Here is a 15,980-nt window from a genome sequence, read left to right on the forward strand (position 1 = left end):
TTTGTTCCAAAGAAATCTGAAGTTTTGGAGTACGAGGTGCCTGAAAACCACTGGATCACAAGCCTGAAAGCTGAGTTTATTTTTAGGCTTCATTGATTTGTTCCCATTTGGCTCACTGCCTGCTTCCCAAAGCCCCAGGACATGTCCTAGTGAGGATCTCAAGATGCTGATACCTTGTCCCCCCAAAACAGAGCCAATTTCCTCTGAACCCTGCTTCCCTGGGACACTTTTGATGAACAGGTTTAGTGACAAGCAAACCCCTCCTCTCCTGCCTCCCTTTAGTGAACTGAAGCTTTAATGTCTTCCCAAAAATTACCAGGATCTGCCATGAAGCTGGTTTTGTCCATCTTTTGTCTTTTTTTTTTTTTTTTTTTACCATAAACAACTCTATTTTTATTTAAAGGCTATCCCTGTATAAATAAAAGCTGTTCTTATCTCCCATGTTGATTTCATTTGGGGAGAGGGTTTGTCATGTCCCTGCTTTTCCATGCTTAAGGAAGGATGCAAGAGAAGATTCCTGACTCTTCAGCTGGAGATTTTAAGTTCTTTAAACAGATTATCTAATTCTGAAAACAGCTGTCTCAGGGATGGCAACTGCTTGTGTGTATTTCTACAGAAAGAGTTCCCTTAGAGAAAAAAGAAAAAATACAGGCTGCTCCCAAATTGTGTAGTGTGTCACACTTACAGAGTTCTTTCCCTACAAGTAGGAACCTGCACTTTTCATATGTTATTTAGCAGTGCTCAAGAGATTTTTTTTGCCTTTTTCTCCTCTCCTTTTCTTCACACTTCCCCAGGGTTCTCCACTGAACTGGTGGTCTCTTTCCCCTCCCCAGTATCAATGGTTTGTGAAAACCCAAATTGACACCCAAAGATTTACAGTCAAGTGTCACCCTTTGCTCTTACAGCCTTAGTAAAGTGATTATTTCAAATCTTTACCATAAAAACATGACTCCTGAGCAAGTGAGGGACATTTATTGTCAATGCCCTCATATCTAGCCCCGTGCTATGAAAGAGAAGCTGCTGTTGAAACCCAGAAGTGGTTCTTCTGGCAGAGGACCAAAATATTCTGATTAGCAAAGAGAATCTGTGGTCTTCATTCCAGTAGGCAGTGGAGGTGCCCTCTTTAAAAAGAGGATCTTGGTTTTGGCTTCCCCTTTGAGTTCAACCAACCAATGCTGAAAGCTAAACTGAATTAAGGTGCTGGAGTTGAAGGAAAAGTTTTGGAGAGGGTCTGGAGCTGAGGATTTAACTTGCCAGACCATCATGATCACAACCTTTCCATCAGCTGGTTGCTCAGTGGTCCTGCCTTCGACCATATTAAAAAAAAAAACCCTTCATACACTATTTATTTGTAGCTGTTTATGTATTAAAATTCAGGGATGCCTTGGTTTAAGTTTTTGCCCCTCTGGACTATGCTGCCAGGTTCCATGAAATAGCAGTGCTCCATCCCTTCGTGCCAGCAGGGTGTTTGTGATTCCAGAATTTCACATGGAAGTTTGAATCCTTACCAGATGACCAATATTTAATCTTTTAAGAGAATAATGCTCTGTTTTGGTGTTTTTTTTTTCTTACCTGCAGGCTGTGCCACGAATTATGGTTCAGTCTGCCAGCACTGATGCCAGCACTGCAAGGATAAAACAGGTAAGGGCATCCCAAGGATGTTAGGATGCAGTTTTCATATTCACAGCCCTGGAAACCAGAGGTGGCAAAAGAAGCTGCTGGGGATGGCTACTTCAAACCTGTTGCTGTTCTTTTGTTGCTGTGCTGTGAGACAGTTCAGTGCATGTGTTTTCTTAGAACCTGGTAAAATTTCCCCTTATGTTGCTAGTGACACTTTTCTGGTTTTAAGCCTGGTTAATCATATAATTGCATTAGCAGTTAACTAGCTGAAATTCAGCTGTTCTGCTGCTTTAAAAGGCAAATTGCTGGGCTTTCTATAAACAGAAATAGAATTATTCTGAGTGTTGAGCTTAATTCTCAATTTTACATTTCAAGCCAATTCATTATATCGGAGTGAAAAAATGGCTCTTGCTAAGCTGGAGAGAAAATAGACCCCAAGATCTCCCAGAGTTCAGCAGAACTTCAGTCTTATGCACAGCAAAGCAGCTTTTTCCCACTGTGCTTTTATTGTCTTAGTGAAATGTGTCTTATCTTAATGCTTAAAAGGGAAGCCCAGAGCTCCAGAGTCCACGTGTCCACCACCCTCTCCATAGAAAAGCTAAAAATAAGTCTGTAATCTGCAGGAATACTTCAGAAAAATTTGCTGTATTACACTTGATTTTAGCAATAGCAAGCTAGTCTTTGGTTCTGGAATTCCTGAGATTCAGTCAAATTCATCTTTCCTTAAGTGCCACTTCTATTTCCAGTTAAAAGGCTCTTCAGAAGAAGGTGAAAATCCTGTAGTGTGGGAAACTTCACTGCTAGATGGGATAAACCCCAAAATTTTGAACAACAAACAAAAATGTGCACCTGAGAGTTAAGATAGGATGTGGCCAAAGCTGCTGTCCTCCAACCACTTCTTTTTTTTTTTATTTTTTCCCCTTGTTATTAGAAGCCTCCTCCCTTTCTCCCAAAGAGATTTAGAGACATCCTAATCTTTTAGAGTACATGTGCTGGCAAAAGATATTGATCTATCAGATTTAGTAAACTTTACAGCCAAGAAATACATCACAAAAATGGGCTGTTAATCTCATGAGGTGCAGTTAATTTTGTCCTCTGGAAGTGTGTGGTGCTGGTGGCAGGGAGGTGGGGATGGCATTTGGAAATGGGGACATAAATGCCAGGTTGGTTGGGAGAGGTGTGATTTATTGATCCTGAGAGTTAAGCCAAATAACTGAGAGAGACTGATAGATCATGGCTGTTTCACTTCTTGTATAAATCCTGCTATTCAAACAGCAAATGACCATTCCTGTAATATAAATAAAATTATTTTTTTTTCAGTAAATACTGGGGGGCTGTATTTCTTTCAGTTGACACTTTTCTTATTAATGGAAGGAATGAGCTGACAATCCAACCAGGGCTGCAGAGCTTGACTTCGGATCAACTGGAAGCTTTTGGAGATTGCAGCTACAACAGGGATTTAGATAAACTGGAAGCCTTAGTACTTCCCAGAGGCTTTGTATCTATCCTTCTTGCCCAGATATTTTGGATAACAGAGCTTCACAGCCCTTATCCTCTTTTTTTTTTTTTTCAGGTGAACCGGGAGGAAGTAGGGAAACAGCCATCGGAAACTTCCGTGCAAGCATCCGAGGAGGACAAGAGTCTGGAAAAGATCCCCAAAGTGCCTTCACAGCAGCCCACAGGAGACACCCAGGTGCAGGACTCCCAGGAAGGGCCTCCAAGTCCTCTGAGTGAAGCCTCCAGTGGGTACTTTTCCCATAGTGTCTCCACAGCCACCCTCTCTGAAGCTCTTGCAGGGGGAGGTGATGCTGTGGCTCAGCCAGGAGGGCAAATGCCAGCAGTGAGCGACTTCCCAGCTCCTGCTCTGGCTCAGGGTTCTTCTTCTGAGGTGCCAGGGCACTCAGACAGTTCTTCAGAAAGCTGTCATGAGACAAAGAGAGAGAGTCTACCACCCTCCAGCCTTCAGAGTGGACTCACGAGACCTAAAGACAGCACTGAGGTGAATGGAAATGATGCTTTGAAATCAAAACCTTGCACATCCCCAGTGACCCCGAGTGATGCCTCTGCAGCCACTGATGCAAAACCTTTTCTTTCTACCTCTACTCCAAAGAAGGAGTTGTTATCCAAACAATCCGTGGAGTCAGCAGGACAAGCCAGGAAAAAAGAAATGGCTCCTGGGGCTTCAGAACTGGGTTCAGACCTGCCTGGCATTGCAGCCTCACCCTTCAAAATCCAGAAGGTCAAGACATCAGAGCTGAAATCCTTCACAAGCATACTGGGGACAGACCCCACGTGTTCACTGAGTGCTGAAGAGCAGCAAGGAGGGGAAAAGAGCACATCCACAGCCCGTGGGCAGAACCATAATGGGTCAGAGATGGCAGAAGAAAAACTGGATGTGGCTTCTGACTCAGAAGATGCCAATGAAATTCCTGAGTGGCTGAAAGAGGGGGAATACGTCACGGTCGGAGCAAATAAGATGGGCACTGTCAGATATATTGGGCCCACAGACTTTCAAGAGGGGACATGGGTTGGTGTTGAGCTGGATTTACCTTCAGGTAAGACATGATCTGCTCCAGGTGTAGGGCAGGAAACCTCTCAAGAGTTTGCAGTATTGGGTTTTAGTGCCACTTTTTGATGCAGGGAGGGCTCACGAGCGATTTCTGGGTGCGTTTGGAGAAGGAAAATATAAAAGATCTTTCCCTTCTCTCAACTTTTTCCCAATCTGTAAACCTTGGCTCACTCACCTCTGACTTTCAAGGTGCAGAAAAGGTTGCCTGGACTGCTGAGGGGTCTGGAGAACAGGTCTGGTGAGGAGAGGCTGAAGGGGCTGGGGGTGTTCGGGCTGGAGAAGAGGATGCTGAGGGGAGACCTCATTGCCCTCTACAGCTCCCTGGCAGGAGGCTGTGGGGAGGCAGGGTTAGGATTGGGTTAGGTTTAGGGTTTAGGACAAGAGGTGATGGGTTCAAGATGTACCAGGGCAGGTTCCAATTGGGTAGTAGGAAAAATTTACTCACCAAAAGAGTGGGGAAGCATTGGAACAGGTTGCCCAGGGAGGTGGTGGAGTCACCATCCATGGGGGTGTTCAAAATATGGGTAAATGGGGTGCTTTGGGAGATGATTTAGTAGTTCTGGAGGTGAAGGACTTGACAGTTGGACTCAATGATCTTGAAGGTCCTTTCCAATCATGATTCCATGATTCTATGAATTGTGGCCCTTCTCAGTTATTCCACTGGCTGCTTACAACAGAGGGAGGGATTGGGATTGCTGTATCAATGCAGCTCAGGAAGTCTGTAATTGCAGGACACACAAAGAGTTTTCTTCTGGGCTTCTCCAAGGATAAGGGTGGCCAGAGCACAATAGGAACTGTGGGATTCAGATGAGCAAAGGATCATTTAAGCTAAATCAGTTGTTAAGCTCTCTTACCACTGGTGTCACTGGTGTCACTGCAGCACCAGCCTGCAGCTGGGAGCCACCTGAACTGAGTCCATCTTCCTGCTGGTACAGGCAGCTGCTTCCTCTAATCTTAGAATTTTATTGAATTCAGATATAAGCCCAGCTGTTGGGTTTTTATCTGCACTCCCGTGGGATGGTTGTTCCCACTCTTCTGCTCCTCTGGTAGTTTGAAGACTCCTTAATATCAATAATTGTATCCATCACCAGATTTGTTTCCTCTTGTACCAGCTTTGTCCTCTAGTGCCCATACCTCCTGTTCCTCCTGGGTATTCATCTCCTCAGTTTATTTGTAGGGAGCAGACATTTTCCATCTCAGTATTTTCCTCTTCCTTCTTCCAGTTTCTTCCCAGTAGCAGAGCACATGCACACCATAAAAACATTTTGTCTGTCATGGGATAGAATAAGAGAGTGGTTTGGGTGGGAAGAGACCATTCAGGGGCATCTCCTCTTCTCTAGGACATCAGCCTGGAGAAGAGGAGGCTCCCAGGTGAGCTCAGAGCAACCTTCCAATATCTGAAGGGGCTACAAGAAAGCTGGGGGAGGGCTTTGGACACAGGGGGGTAGGGAGAGGACAAGGGAAATGGGTTAAAACTGGAAGAGGGGAGATTGAGGTTGGACATGAGGAAGAAATTCTTGAATTTGAGGGTGGTGAGAGACTGGAACAGGTTGCCCAAGGAAGCTGTGGCTGCCCCATCCCTGGCAGTGTCTCAGCCCAGGTTGGATGGGGCTTGGAGCCCCTTGGGCTGGGGGAGGGGTCCCTGACCATGCAGGGGGTTGGAACTGGATGAGCTTTAAGGTCCCTTCCAACCCAAACCAGTCTGGGATTCTATGCTAGCCCTGCAGTGAGCAGGAAATGTCTCCAACCAGACCAAGTTCTCCGAGCCCCATCCAACCTCACTAGGAACATCTCCAGGGATGGGACCTCTTCCACCTCTCTGGGCAAGCTGGGCCAGAATCTCCCCACCATTGCCTGTAAATATTTTTTTTCCTTCTGCCTAGTCAAAATCTCCCCTCTTTTAGTTTCAAACCATCCTCCCCTTGTCCTATCTCCTCTCTTTCTCCTCTTCTCCCAGGTAAGAACGATGGCTCCATCGGGGGCAGGCAGTATTTCCGATGCAACCCAGGCTACGGTTTGCTGGTGAAACCAAGCAGGGTGAAGAAAGCCCCAGGAGCAGCCAGGAGGAGGAGCACAGGCTTGAGGTTACAAGGGGCTGATGTCAGGAAAAGTGGCAACTTCTCTGGGTCAGCCTCCAACCTGGCTTCACTCACAGCCCTGGCAAAATCCGACGCGGGATCCACGTTGCGGCCGGAGAAGAGCCAGAAAAATGCAGAGAACAGAAAATCTTGGGCAAACTGAGCTGCTCTGACCCACCACAGCCAACAGCACGCCATGCAGGCAGGGCAAGAAGGTCTTTGGGAAGCTAAACCAAGCATCTGAACTTCTAGTCTGTGGCAAACACTAATGAAGGGTTGTTTGTTGTTGGGGTTTTTTTGTTTGTTTGTTTTCTCCTCTTCTTCGTGTGATTGACATGTTAATTCCTTGCCTTGTCATGGTGCTGGATCCACATCCTTCGTGTCCTGATACAAACTGTGATGCTTCAGGGGGTGACTGAGAGCTCATGGTGGTGGGTGGGTGTAAGTTCTTGCTCTCCTTTCACCTTTCAGAGAAGGAAGAGATGCAGAAATTGCTCAAATCATGGCGTGGCTTTCCAGCAGCTCCAAAATGCTACCCACGCCCCAGTGCTTCTCTCAGTGTGACCAACAATTCTAAAAAAATAACCAACCTCCCTAAAATAACAGTTTCCTAAGAGCTAAATTCCCTAATTTCCTTAGAGCTGTGTCCATATCATGTAATACATGGTGAAAGGGCACAGTTAGAAGGGTTCCAGACAAGCAGAGAAGCAAAAGTAAAACTTTATTTGGAAATGAAAAACCAAAAAAAAACCAAAACCAACCCCACAAACCTTTATTTTAAAAAAGCAACAGCTCTTTGGTTGTGTGACCTGGGACCAAAGCCTGTTTTGGTTGCTGTCCTGCCCTCCCTCTCTCCTCCTGTGGGGATCAGCAGAACCTTTCTATCTGATTTGTTGGAAATGGGAGAAGACCCATGACCCGCTCTGGAGTATTTTTGATCCCTTCCTTTTAGGAAAGAGGGGAGTTGAGTGAATTTACTGCCTGGAACCTATCTAAAGTGCTCTCTCACCATGACAGGACCCCCTCTCTCCACAGCAGGGTCTTCTCCTCCTTGGCTCTGTCCTTTGCAGCCAAGAAGATTTTTACAGAGCCCTCAGCGCTCCCGTGCTTCCATCTTCCCACCCAGCCTGTGGGGGGGACACTTGGATTTATTTTCTCTTTTTTTTTTTTTTTTAACCAGTTATGCAAAGCAGTGGGTCTCTGCCCTTGTAACGGGATAAATCCAGCCTATATTTATTTTTATTTATTGTCTTAAACTATGAAATGTTTGCGCTTTACAATCAGCCACCCCCTGACCTTGCACAGAGGAGCTCCGCTCGCACCCTTCCCACCAAAGAGGAGGTGCCTCAACCCTCCCAGTGAAAGCAAACCCAGCTGGAGAGTCCTCCCCAAAACTCATCCCCCCTCTTAACAGTGGGAGGTTTGGGCTGGCTTTTATAAAACTTGATTTTTAAATTTTTTTTTTTCTTCTTGGTTAACCCATGCTAGTTTTTAACCAGCCTGTGGTACCAATTATCCCCGCGCACATATCGACAGGCAGGCGCCTCGTTTGCTAACAAACCTAGAACAGGCCACAAGACTTTTATATTTTCAGCTGTTTTCTCTCTTGTTTAGTCACCACGGGGGGATTGGACAGCTTGAGCAACAGGCATTTTTATCTACGTGGGGGATCTTTAGAATGGGAAATTAATGATTAAACTCGAATCCGTATCTCGTCGCCGGCCGTGCTGCACGTGGGTATCTAAGTGCCTTAACCATCTGGTTCAGAGGTCCAAGGGAAAGCTACATCGTCATCAAAGGAGAAGGGGATGCTTGGCAAAGGAGATAATTATGTTGATTTACTGTAATTAATATCATTTATGCAAAAGGAGTAAAATTAAAATAGAAACTAATCTGTAGCAGAAAGAAGCGGGATGGGTCGCAGCATGCAGAGCGCTACCAGGGACTTGTGTATCCTCACAGCTTTGGGGAACCAGTTTCAGTGTTTCCTAAATTTTCCTAAAGAGATCTTCATGTAAAATGTACAGACCAGCTTTTAAAGGTATTTTTAGTGTACAGGTTTTTTTCCCTCCTTTTCCTTTGCACGAAGCTCCTGCCCACTCAAGCCGAGAGGACGGGAGAAACTCAGTAGTTCAGAACTCAGACACCAATACCCCTGGTTTTTAAAATTGTCTGTTTTTATAGGCACGACTCCTGCAAGAAAACATCATTTTTCTGCTGGTGTATGAGGAGTCCTGCTGACAAAAGGTCACCCACTAACAAACATGAAGCCTCTTCTAATTCCTTGTCAGTTTTCTGAAGTCCATCTTGACCCTTTTCCTAATTTTGCACTTTGTTCTGACGTGCTGCTCATGTGAAGCAGCTCCCTCACCCATAGTTGTGTTGTTGTTTTTTTTTTTAGTCTCAGCATTTCATTTACTGGGTTTTGGGATATCTTGAGAACTTTTTTGACATTTGCTAGGTGTGACCCCTTTGGGGGAGATATGAAGGGAAGAACCCAGTCCAGGTACTTTTGAAGCCTCTCCTCTTGCGTCACTGTCTCTGGAGACTGGAGTTCTGTGTGGACTGATGGAAAAGGTACCAAAATCACAGGAGGGAAAGGGTGGAGCAGAAGGCAGTTGGGTTCATGGTTCACTCTTTCTGCTCCCCACCATGAATTCCTCTGGCTCTCTGTCTGTGTCTCAGAGTTTGCACCCTTGGAGCGCGTGGTCGGAGGCTGCGAGTGGAGGATTCGGGGTGGATCTCCTCTTCCCTGCTCTCCCTCCATCGAGTTGCAAACCTGTGCTGAGCATATTTAGAGGAATATGAAACCTGGTTTGAAAAAAAACCTACTCGCTGCCTCCTCCAGGATGAGTTGACCTGGAAGAAAACATCCTAAATATGGCAGGGATGTTTGGAAACACCGGTGGATGATGAGCAGGACAAAGTTGGCTCCAGGAGCAGACCACCTGCTTGACTTTGGTGGAGGGAGGATTTTGCTTTGTAGCTCATCTTGCAGTTTGACTTTTGAAACTCAACCTCTCCTCAGATCCCACCCTGACACCTGCCTCAAAAATGAAGCCATCCTACAGAAAAAAATCACTGGTGCAAGCAGAAAGCCCAACAACCCAAATCTGGCCCTGAGGACATTCTTAGAGGACTTCTCTGACTCCCTCCTGCTCACCCCAGCTTCCCTGAGCACCTGAGGTTTCTTCTAAAGGTATTTTCCAGGATTTTGGTACAGTGAGTGCCCACCCCTCTACTCAAAGCCATCTGTTACTTTGCACCAGCTAAGCCAGCTAACCAGAAACCAGTCAAAAACCCTAATGAAGGTAATATATATATATATATATTTTTACTGATAACATTAGAAAAACTCTACATTCAGAATAAAAGAGGAGGTGCTCTTAACTGGAACTGCCAGCAACTTTGGCTGGTGTGTTAATAGCTATGCATCTTTTCCAAGATTTTCATGCACTTTATACAGGGGGGAAGAATATTTAATGCAGGAATTGTCATTTGTAGCCAGTGTCTCACCTCCTGTGTCTGCTTGGTGGTGGGAGTTGTTTTCTGTAGCCCTGAACCTTGTGTGGGTCTCACATTCTGGGTGTAGAACATTTTGGTGGTGGGTGGGAAATGGTCTGGACCCAGGTCTGCAGGTCCCTTCCTCCCTGGGGGGTTCAGAAGCTCTGAGTCAGCCAAGAGGATGATGGGGTTTTTTTTTTGAGGAACTTTTTTTGGGTTTTCTCAAACCAAACCAAGACTTTCTCATGTCTTTTACCTTCAGCTCTCTCACCGTGTCTTGAGCTCTGTGTCTAAAATAATAATTCTTCAGTTCCAGAGCCTCTGCTCTTTGCTTTTTAATGATGTAGTTTAACTGAGGAGAAGGAACAGAAACGAGTTCTGTGTGGTTGTACTGCCCAAATCCTGAACAGGAGTATTTTGTCTGTGGTTGAGCTGGAAGCTGCCCAGGAGGTGGGATGTCCAACACCTCTTTGCTCTCCTACAAACCAAGGACCCCCCCCTTGCTCCTGCCCATCAATCCTGCCCACCTCTACAGCCCTGTTTGTTCTGCCCCAGAGCTGCTGAAGGGTTTTTTTCCCCTGTTGATGTTCCTGTCCTCCTCACACTGGTACTGCCAGTGCTTTGCACAAGAAGTTCAGTGTTCACAGTGCCTTAGCCCTGGGGCAGCAGCCAGGGCAGGGAGGAGATGGATCCCACCCCAGCCCCCAGGCTGTGCCTGGATGGGAGGAGAAGGAGGAGATGAGATGAAATAAGAAGGTTCAGACTGGTCCCACCTCGAGCTGGGGTCACCAAGAAGCAGCTTGTCCCTAGAGCTCCTTTCTCCAGCTTCCCTTTGGTTTCCACCCTCCTCCTAAATCAGCATCATGGTCCCCCCCTCCCCAGGGACACTGCTGCTGCTGCCCCCTCCTCAGTGGGCTCAGCTGAGCAGAACCTGGCAGGGCTGGGAAGGACATTTCCCCTTCGTGGTCCTTTTGTTGGGCAGGAGGAAGCAGCAGCTCCCCCCTCCTCACTTTTCCTCTGCCAAACCCTGGAGCTGGTGGGGTCTGAACCTCTGAGTTCCCACCCCACTCCAGAGTTCCCTGGAGACATCCCTGTCCTCAGAGCCCTTCCCCTCCTCCCTGCCCCTCATGTGCTCCTTGCAGGGTTTGGTTTTTCACCACTGTGTCTTGGGAAGAGCCCTTCCCAGCCCCCCTGTCTGTCCCTGTCCGTGGGTCTGTACACAGGGAGGGGGCATTGGTTACTCTGTGGTGTTGTTCCCTGGACTTTAAAATGAGCTGAAATCCAAAGACACTTTGTAATGAGCTGTAAAGTTTTTAATTATTTCTGTACGATACTAAATTACTGGAATACTGTATTATACATACAATGGTCCCTAAATAAAAACATCTTCTGGAGAGCTGCTGGGGCTGAGCTCTGTTAATCCACTGGGCACCCCCAGAATTTTGAGGAGCAGCATCACTGGGGGGTGCTGAGATTTATTTCAAACACAACTTCTGCCCTGATGCCTGCAGACTGGGGGTGCTGATCCTGGAGCAGAGGAGGCTGAGGGGAGACCTTGTGGCTCTCTGCAAGCCCCTGAGAGGAGGTTGGAGCCAGGGGGGGGTCGGGCTCTGCTCCCAGGGAACAAGGGATGGGAGAAGAGGAACTTTTGGCACAACTCAAGTGGTGCCAGGGGAGGTTTAGGTTGGAGCTGGGGAAGAATTTCTCCCTGGAAAGGGTTGTCAGGGCCTGGCCCAGGCTGCCCAGGGCAGGGCTGGAGTCCCCATCATGCCTGGAGGGGTTTCAGAGAAAGCCCTGGGGATGTGGGGATGAGGGACATGGGGCAGGGGTGGCCCTGGCACTGCTGGATTAAAGGTTGGATTTGTTGTTCTTCAAGGTCTTTTCCAACCAAAGCAGTTCTGTGATTTTAAGGAACAAATTCAGGCATAATTTGGGGAAGCCAGAGGCACAAGGAGATGTTGGCTGCCCTTTTGTCCTGGGCCTGCTCCTGCTCAGCATCTCCAGGTTCTCCAAAAGCAGTTTGAGGGTCTGGGTGGGGAAGAGCTTCATAAAAAAACCAAAAAAAAAAAAAAAAAAAAAAAAAACAGGAGAAAGAGTTTGCAGTAGGCTCAGTTGAATTAGGAGGGAACAGAGTCTCAGTATTATGATAATTGGATTTTTTTTTTTTTTTTTTTAATTGAGCTGTTATCTGTGTTTTGTAACCCCAGATAAAAGCTGGGATGTGCAACCAGGGCTTGAGGGTGACCTGGGGGCTTTGCTGAGGAGGGAAATCCCAACACCACCACCAGAGAAGGGACACAGGGGACAATGCTCCTTGTGTTGGAGCCACCATCAGGAGTGGCATCCAGGCAGGGGGTGGCAGCACCTCCCAGATTGGTCCTGGTGCCTCCCTCAGACATCATGGAAAAGGCTGGGAAGGGAATCAGCTCAAACTCCTCATCTGCTGTTGGGTGAGGGAGGCTCTGGAAGGAGCAGGATGGGGATGGGACCTGCAGGGGACCAGGGGCTGTCACCACCAGCACGGGGTCTGCTGCCTCCCAGCTTCCCAAGGGAAACAGTAAAAAAGTTAAAAAAAAAAAAAAAATTAAAAAAATATTTAAAAAATAAAATTAATTTTGTTGTAAGTCATCCTTGGCTCAGGGGGGAGAATTGAAGGCTGAGCCCCAGAGCTGTTGGGTTTTGGAGTTATTTTTCTCAATGGGTTTTTCTTTTTCTTTACAAGTTTGTCCCCAAGATGTTTTACATCCTTCTCCTTGTCACCACCTTGGCCATTTCAAGAAGGTTCTTGGTAGCCCTGCTGGCCATGGGGGCTTGAGACCCCCAGCTTTTTTTTTTTTTTTGGACCTTCCCAGGGTGTGCAGACAAAGCCCAAGGAGAGAGCATCCCATCCCATCCCATCCCATCCCATCCCATCCCATCCCATCCCATCCCATCCCCAGGCAGAGGATGAAGGAGAAGGGCCCATCCCTGCTTCACAGATGAAAACCAGGAAGGCAGAAAAGCTCCATTTGGCCATTTTAATTTTTTTTAAAATAAAAACAGTAAATAAACACCTGCTAGAGCTTGGGCTTTGCAAAAAAAAAAAAAAAAACAAAAACAAAAACCAGTCCCACAACTTTACTTCCACCCCAGTTTGGGCTTTGCTTTTTTGTTCTGTTTTGGGGTTTTGGTTTTTTTTTTCCCCTAGGGACATAGATGGTCAGGGAAGAGCTTCAAAAAAAAAAAAAAAAAAAAAAAACACCAAACCAAGAAACAAAAACCAGAACAAACAAAAAAAATGTTAAAAATTAAAAATAAAAAAACCACACACAATAAACAAAACCATTCCTCAGAGATTGGTATCCAAGGGAAAAAAAAAAAAAACAACCAAAACCAACCAATCAAAGAAAAACCCCAAACCAACCAAAGAAACCAAACATAAAAACAAAACAAAAACCACCACCAAAACAAACAAATAAACAAAAAAACCCAAACCCCCCAGACCTGCCCAGCCCATGGTGAGAAGCCCATTTCTGTGCCCCCAAGAGCATCACCTCTGTCCCCTCCATCCCTTGGCTCCCCAAGCTGCTCTGGAGAGGGAAGTGAGGCCAATGGAAGTGGGGTCAAGTTAATGGAAAGCAAAGTAGAGGTGGGAAAGATGCACTTTGTGGGACTGGTTTGGGTTTGGTTGTTGCTCATTTTGCTCAGTGCCTTTTAAAACCCAACTTTGGGTGCAGAACAGAAAGCAGAGCATGGCTGGGGAGGGAGGGGGGGTGAACAAAGCTCTTCAAAAAGCTCCTCTGCTTCAGCCAAAGAGGTGGTGGTGGTGGAGGGGGGATTTGTTTTTTTTCTTTTCAGAAGGTAAAACATGAAAGGGAAATTGATTTAATAAATAAATAAATAAAATTTTAAAAAAGCAGCTGTATTTTTGTGAGCTGATTGCAAGACAACAGTGATAAAAATACCCTTTGCTACACGACTGATGGTGGGGATTGTGGAACCAACACAGGGTTTCTTGCCTAAAAAGAAAAAAATAAAACACAACAGAAAGCAAAACAAAAACCACCTCCAAAACAGTCTGAGTCAAACCCTGCCAGGTGCTGCCAAGATGGAGTCGAATTTTGGAGAAAAAATGAAAAAAAGAAAATAATGAGGGCTGGGGTGGGAGCTGGGCCAAGGGACACCCAGCAGCTGTGTCCCAAGAGGTGGCACCCATGGTAGCATCAAGGTGAGGATGGGGCTGGGTGCTGGGTGCTGTGAGAGATTCTGCAATGGGAGGAATTTGTGGTTTGGTTTCCCTCTTTTTTTTTTATTTTTTTTTTATTTATTTAAATGTATCAGGCGTTTGGTTTTGGTTTGTTTTTTTAAAGTTTGCTGATTCACTTCTGTGCCATTAATTCTACCTAACCCATGACACAAACCCATGGCAGGTGCCTTCAGCAGCATCACTGTGGGGTGGCTGCAGCTGGGGATCTGCTGGCACCACCAGGGACAAATTTTTAGGGGTTTTGGATTTCTTACCTCAGGTGCTGGCACCTCTGTTGCCTTGGATGGTGATGCTTCCAGGACCTGGCTGCTCAAAGGACATTTCCTAATTTTCAGACCAGTGGTTGGACAACTGTGAGACCATCTCGTGGTTCTTGCTCACCATGGACACCTGGCCAGAAAACAAATAATTTCTTGGGTCTCTTGTTGGGAATTTTACCCCTGTGCTCAGCCCTGGGGAGGCCACAGCTTGAGTCCTGTGTCCAGTTCTGGGCCCCTCAGCTCAGGAAGGAGCTTGAGGTGCTGGAGCAGGTCCAGAGAAGAGCAAGGAGGCTGTGAAGGGATCCAGCACAAGTGCTGTGAGGAAGGGCTGAGGGAGCTGGGGGTGTTGAGGCTGGAGAAGAGGAGGCTCAGGGGAGACCTCATCACTCTCTCCAACTCCCTGAAAGGAGGTTGGAGCCAGGCGGGGGTTGGGCTCTTTTCCCAGGCAACTCTCAGCAAGACAAGAGGGCACAAGAGGTCTCAAGTTGTGCCAGGGGAGGTTTAGGTTGGACATTAGAAAGAATTTCTTTCTGGAGAGGGTGCTCAGCCATTGGAATGGGCTGCCCAGGGAAGGGGTGGATTCTCCATCCCTGGAGCTATTTCAAAAGAGCCTGGATGTGGCACTCAGTGCCATGGGCTGGGAACCACGGGGGGAGTGGATCAAGGGTTGGATTTGATGAGCTCTGAGGTCCCTTCCAACCCAGCCAATTCTATGATTCTGTAATTCTATGAATTCACAACCAGGACAGCTCTGGCAGCAGCTGCTGTCTCCTTCAACCTCTGGCTGGGTGGTAGAAACCACTGCTGAGCTCATAGGAGTTTCCCCTCTCACCCATTTTTGCATCTGCACAGCTTTGGGGAGTCAGGGAACACCAGGCTGGATAAGAAATATTAACACTAAAATCATCCTGAGCTGGTTTTCCAAAAGGGGACACCCCCACCCCAGTTCCCTCACCATGGTCATGGATTTTTAAGCAGATTCGTGGAATTGCTTTGTTCAGGAGAGATTTTTAAGGCCATCAGCTCCAACCCTTCCCCCACCCCTGCCCCATGTCCCTCATCCCCACATCCCCAGGGCTCTGAAACCCCTCCAGGCATGATGGGGACTCCAGCCCTGCCCTGGGCAGCCTGGGCCAGGCCCTGACAACCCTTTCCAGGGAGAAATTCTTCCCCAGCTCCAACCTAAACCTCCCCTGGCACCACTTGACTTGTGCCAAAAGTTCCTCTTCTCCCATCCCTTGTTCCTTGGGAGCAGAGCCCGACCCCCCCTGGCTCCAACCTCCTCTCAGGGGCTTGCAGAGAACCAGAAGGTCTCCCCTCAGCCTCCTCTGCTCCAGGATCAGCACCCACAGATGCTCCTCACCAGACTTTTGCTCCAGGCCATTCCCCAGATTTGCTTTTATTACCAAATGGCCCTAAATTCATCTCCCTGCAGCCCTTCAACAACTCCTTTGGTATTAAAATGGGATTTGATGGCCCTTTCAAATCCCAAAAAGCCTGGGGGGGGAGGTTTGCAAAGAGAAGGAACTTTTCTTACCTTGCACCCCCTCATCCCTCTCACAGACAGTCCTTAGAAGACAGGGAAGGCATGAAAACTTAACCAAAAGTTCCTATTTTCTACATTTACCAGGTTCTCAAGACACATTTTAGGATTCACTCTCATCCAAGGACTCTCCCAGGCTTCTGTACCCAGGCAGCTTTGC

General features: G+C 47.0%; 1 protein-coding gene across 8 annotated transcripts in view; it reads left to right on the forward strand.

Moving 5' to 3' along the window:
* KIF13B (kinesin family member 13B) overlaps window positions 1–11,167 on the forward strand; it is a 143,256-nt gene extending 132,089 nt beyond the window's left edge. For 4 of the 8 annotated variants that reach the window (XM_071742211.1, XM_071742213.1, XM_071742212.1 and 1 more), the window contains 3 exons: window positions 1,579–1,641; window positions 3,194–4,175; window positions 6,147–11,167. In XM_071742211.1, coding sequence (XP_071598312.1) covers window positions 1,579–1,641; window positions 3,194–4,175; window positions 6,147–6,430 — 1,329 coding nt within the window. In that variant the 3' untranslated portion in view covers window positions 6,431–11,167. The remainder of the gene's footprint in view (window positions 1–1,578; window positions 1,642–3,193; window positions 4,176–6,146) is intronic. The other 4 variants (XM_071742215.1, XM_071742217.1, XM_071742216.1 and 1 more) reach the window with 2 other exon arrangements.
* Window positions 11,168–15,980: the final 4,813 nt, after the last annotated feature.

This window comes from Heliangelus exortis, chromosome 3, assembly GCF_036169615.1.
Source record: "Heliangelus exortis chromosome 3, bHelExo1.hap1, whole genome shotgun sequence".
NCBI classification, from domain to species: domain Eukaryota; kingdom Metazoa; phylum Chordata; class Aves; order Apodiformes; family Trochilidae; genus Heliangelus; species Heliangelus exortis.